We start from the raw sequence: 5,590 nt of genomic DNA on the forward strand, positions 1-5,590 counted from the left end.
AAAAACAATGGAAATGACACACAAAACTCGCTCGAACTATACCTGGCGAAACAAAAAACAATGGAAATGACCCACAAAACTCGCTAAGATAAGCTGCCTCTAATATGTTGCGAGAATATAATTTTAAGAAATCTTTCTGTGGAAATTTTAGGTTTTCAAGATATTTGAGTACGTAGGAAATAAAATCGCGTTATTCAGAAATGAAAAATAGTTTGCTTTCATTACATTCCCGTGCAAGTTTCGAGTTCCCATGCCGTCGGAAAATCTCCGTCGTATAATATGGACTCCCCTACAAAATCTTTGTGCAAGTAATCCTCAAGCTGTAACGGATCCCATAAATTTTCGTGCAATGCAAATTGTTGATTGTTTCCAAAGTCGTCATCCAAGTGCCAGTTTGCGCCCAGGGATTTAAGATTCCGGTTATCCCGCAATCCATCGGATGTTTCTTTTGGAGATAGACATGCTTCGTCCTTCAACACCAGACCAGGGCTCGGGGGAATTCCAAGCTCGTCGCCTGAAGCCTCCAGGAGATAACACAGATCATTGTCTGGGATTTGGTCTTCATGGCTGCTAGCCATATCAGAGGCCGCCGAATTCTCCGTGGAGTTGAAGGCAGGATAAGAAGTGCAACATGTTGTGGCAATTTCTTCGTCGAGGCTTCTCGTCACTCCATTTACGAGCTCCTCGCTGAGAGCGCATTGTTCTTCATCGTTTGCTAAGGTTTGGCCTAATTGCAGTAGTTGAAGGAACTGTTCTGTTTCTTCGCCGTGAGCACGTTTCGGGTCCTGGACGTCAATGTAATCTGTCATAGCCCCGGCCTCACGGCAGCGTTTTCTGAGCGTCTGAGACATGATCGAGAGGTGGCCAAGAGATTCGAACACGGAACGCACCGATGTTGGAGACAAAAGGAGGACTTTACTTCGGGTACAGCAGAGAAATGCTATTGCTGTTATTATAGCCGAAAAGGGTTTCAGAGTCGATATGATCGCTGCAAATGGCCAGAGTGGCTATGCTGCAAATGGCAGGAGTGGCTATGTATAGCTATGATATATAGCATTAGCATAATTATTTTATAAATGTTAAATGAGTTAATTTGTCTCCGGGTACTTGAACCTAACACCATTTCAAACTCAGCCATAATTAGTGAGTCATACCACTTGAAAATTAAATAGACTACAGCCATATTAATGCTTGCCGAGGATAATTGATAAAATCGAAATTTGATGTTCACAGGAATCCCATGAGTTGAAAATAACCCAAAAGCTTTTAATTATGACAATAATTCAATATACATAAATAACTAACCATCAATCTTAGTATCTTAAAATAAACCTAAAATTGGGGGATGAAATTGGAAAACGGCCATGGTGATTATGTGTAAGTGTTATTTTATTGAACGAAAAATCTCGGCACAGGTGAATGGTGGTTGAGCTTTTATTCTCAAAATTATAATCATTAATTTATTCCCTTATGAAAATCAATTTATAAATGCAAATAAAAAATTTGCATATTAGCATACGTAAAACGTGGTTTTCTGTCATTTTAAAATGTCACAAAATTTAGGTCCCCTCTGACTACAGTTCTACGAAATCAAAATTTCACAAGATAGTTAGTCAATGGCCAGGGATTTCTGGATAGGACGCTGATAAAATTGATGTTCGAAAGAAACACAGATCGCCACCAAATTGAAAATCAGTGCGAAATTTGAAATTGTTGTTTGTTCTAGATAACTAGCCAAAATGGCATATTAAAAATAAGTTTATTTAATTTCTTGAAGCACATTAAAAATAAGTATCTTTAAATTCTCTGCGGAAATTGTATCAACGATCGAGACAATGTGAGCATGGCATTAGTCATGGTTTGAAATTTGAAGCCATAAAGATGCCGTGCCGGTTGGTTCCAAATTTGATTTATCATTATTTTGGTGTTTGCCACCATTTTAAATATTTCTAAATTTTATGTGATTTGGTATTTACTATTATTTCTAAATAATATATAGTTTTGGTTTCTAAAGTAAATTTTATTATAATTTCATTGTTAATTGATAATGAGTGATTTTGTTTTATTAACTAAAATTTATTATAATTAAAGAAAAGAAAATTATTATTATTACTTTGATATTGAATAAGTGTAAATTAATACATTATTATCATTTAAGGAGAATGATATTAATTAAGATGATATATTGGATTTTGTGTTAATTTATATTTCTCTTTCTTTCTTTTTGAAATATAAGCATTTTTTATTTTATATCAAAAAATTAAGTTATACATGATACATATAATTAAGTAATACGTGATAAACATAGCTATGTTCATCACCATATAGATTTCTTATCAAATAGACGACAAAAATCAAACAACACAACTCATTATTACAAATAGATTTTAAGCACTCGATAAAAAATCGATGAGTATAAGAAAGCTAAAACTATCACTAGAAATTGATGTTGTTCCATCCTCCTTTATGACAGAAATTGAGGCCTTCTTTCCTTCAAGTTTCTCTATTGCAACAACTCCACCATCTTCTAAGTCAACAAACAAATGCTCACAAAATTCTTTCATTACAAATATCTCCTTTATGAGCCTCATTTCTTCATCTTCTTGCATAAGGACATCATTAGATTCTTTGCAATCACTTGTCAAACCAATGAACACACACCAAAAGTCAGGTTTGAAAACATGAGGCTCTTATTTGGTTGTGTCATCTGCCTCTCCTCCAAACTTATATGAACTATTTTCATAGTCCATCAGGCTGTTAAGAAACTCCTCTTCAATATTTATGCCTTTGTCTACATTAAAGAACCAATTCTGTTCAAAAAATTATGTTGCATGCATGCATCGAATTCCTTGACCATCTTCCATAATTCCACAAGTCAACTCCTCTTCAATATTTATGCCTTTGTCTACATTAAAGAACCAATTCTGTTCAAAAAATTATGTTGCATGCATGCATCGAATTCCTTGACCATCTTCCATAATTCCACAAGTCTTTGTCCTCATAGGTGCTCCTCTTTGATTTTCCCAACAGTTTCTTTGTCTTTTATGTTTTAGTGCTTCCATTGAGCTATCTTCTTGAGTTGTGTTATTTTGAAGAGCTCCCCTTTCACAATCTACACTTTGCCAATCATGTCATCTCTCCTTTCCTATCTCCCAAATGTTCGAAATACTGAGGGAGGGGTGAATCAATATTTCTCTTCAATTGTTACTTTTACCAATTAGATCGTTTATATTTAGAACACAAAATGAACAATAAGAATAAATGCTTTTATTAATTTATTTTTACCAATAAATCAAGTACAATGTATATAGGGCTCCAACCCTAGATGAAGACAACGATCTTCAATCTCCAAGGCTCCAACTTGTTTCCAAGCACCAACTTGAACTTTTGTGAGGCTCTGGCCTCTAGTGCACCGGCCCTGTATTCTCAAGGCACCGACCTTTTGTTTAGAGGCTCCAAAACCTAGGGCACCAACCCTTCTCTAGTATAGACTCCGATCTGGTTTCTTGAGGACTCCAATCCTCTAGGGCTACAACCCTATCTTATCCAAGGCACCAAACTTGAGTTTAGGAGCACCAACTCCAAGGACACCAATCTTATATTTTTCAAGCACCAACTTGGACTTTCCAAGGTACCAGCCTTGTCAATTCTGAGGCACCAACCCTATAGCTTCACTTTGTCAAGTTATATTTGTTTATACTTCACAACTCCCAATGTCTTCTTCTATGAGCCCTGTTAATCTTCATCTATCCCTTCACTTAGTTTTCCTGTCACGTCATCAATGACAACCTTGATCTCTTAGAAGGTGTCACCATTTCTCTTCATCGTACCCAAGCAACTTCTCCAAGTCACCTCATGATGACTTCAAAAATGCATCATGATCTTCAATAAAGTCTCGAAGATCAGTTTCAATTATGCTTCCAATTGCCTTCAATAATCTCAAGCCAAGATCTAACTCCAAATAGGCTAGCAAGGCTCTAAGGATTTTCTTCAAGGATGCTTGCTTGGAGGTGTCTAGATATTTTCTTCACAAGATGCTTTCAAGACACCCTTCAATAGTACTTCAAGATGCTTTCCAAAGTTGACTCTAGTAATGATTTTCAAGGTTTCCCTCAAATACTACTTGAATAATCATTTAATGAGTGCTTCTTAATTCCTGCAATAGAGAGATATGCCATCGGTTCTTCGCTATAGGTTCGATGCACAAGCGTTAAGCCCTTAGAGGTTAATAAATAGAGCTACACAGGTGACCAATCCAAGGGTCTGAGCTTGTTCTCTGTCTGCACCAAATCCGAGCTTTTATTTGTGATTGTCAAATCCTCCACAAGTTATCTCGGTTATGTCCATTCTTTATTTGGACGAGTCGTCAATTAGTTAATTTTTCACTGTCCAAGCTATACAATTTCCACTGAATGCTGCCACATAGTCTAAGATATGTAATTGTTCAAAGGTGAGCTGCTTAAGAGGGTTGTGATCAGGTGCTCAATATTTAGCTCAAAATTCAAAGTTCTCAAATTGGCTCAAAAACTATATGGATGCGTCCGTCTCGTTAAGACGATCACAATGCAATTTGTTTCGTCGAAAACAAAGTCCGGATGAAGGAGAAAATGCTTGTTGTTTGTTTTCCTAAACAGCTAAAAAAAATTGCAGAATGGGACAAAATGATGACATGGCAGTCCAGTTAGCAATCCAATTAGCAAGGGGAATCTTCTTCAGTTTTCATCGAATGGGGTTGTGACAAGTGCCACCTCTAGATTGGCCAGTTTGGCTCAAAGAAGGTGAAATTTCCTAGTTGGCTCCAAAGTGGAATTTGATTTTTTTTGTTATATATATATATATAATTTTATTTTATATTATATGGCTTTTTTTAACTATATATTATAATAAGTAATGAGAAAATATTTCGGCATAAATATTATATATATATTAATTATATTTAATATTAATTCAACACAAATCCACATATTAAAGCCGAATTATACGAAGGTGTCATTTAAATGATTTATGGCATGTGTCAAATCTAAAGTCCGAAAATCAAACGACGCATTTAAATTTATGGTAGTACATTTAATATGGAAAAGAATATGGGTTAGGCAGAGTGGGTCTTGAACCCATAACCTCCCCCACCCAAAACCAAATCATTACCATTGGATCACCGAACACACATTTGAAAGGAGGGCCGCAACAACATTATTTAAATGTGCATTAAATGATCGACGGAGCAATGGATAGCGCTTAGCGTTAATCATGATTTTTAGAAACTAATTTTGTTTAAGGCATTAATTAAGTGCTCTTTAAATTCGGATTAAGTTGGCGACGGATTTGGCATCATGCCAAATTATGCGGAAACTGTCAGTTTTGGCAGACTTAACTGGAGTCTCTCGATATTTAACAGAGGTTTTCTAGGAAAAACTGTTTAAGCCATAACTTATTCAATTTTCGACCAAATTGGGATCATAAAGAAGTGTTCTTGGCTAATTTGGACCTTATGAACACATTGGTGCATGTATCAAGAACCATAGAGCTTTGTAAACAACATATTTACCACATTGAGCTAATAGAGAGGCCCAAGACATGGAACCTGAACCAA

General features: G+C 35.9%; 1 protein-coding gene across 1 annotated transcript; it reads right to left on the reverse strand.

The window, feature by feature from the left end:
• Positions 1-216: 216 nt before the first annotated feature.
• Positions 217-897, reverse strand: LOC149170952 (uncharacterized). The gene has a single exon (XM_089427388.1). The coding sequence runs from the start codon at positions 849-851 to the stop codon at positions 222-224; it is 630 nt and encodes a 209-aa protein (XP_089283514.1). The 5' UTR covers positions 852-897; the 3' UTR covers positions 217-221.
• Between the last annotated feature and the right edge of the window lie 4,693 nt (positions 898-5,590).

The sequence above is a fragment of the Pinus tabuliformis genome, chromosome 4_2 (assembly GCF_031772625.1).
Source record: "Pinus tabuliformis cultivar Carrire ecotype Pingquan chromosome 4_2, CPIR1, whole genome shotgun sequence".
Lineage (NCBI taxonomy): Eukaryota > Viridiplantae > Streptophyta > Pinopsida > Pinales > Pinaceae > Pinus > Pinus tabuliformis.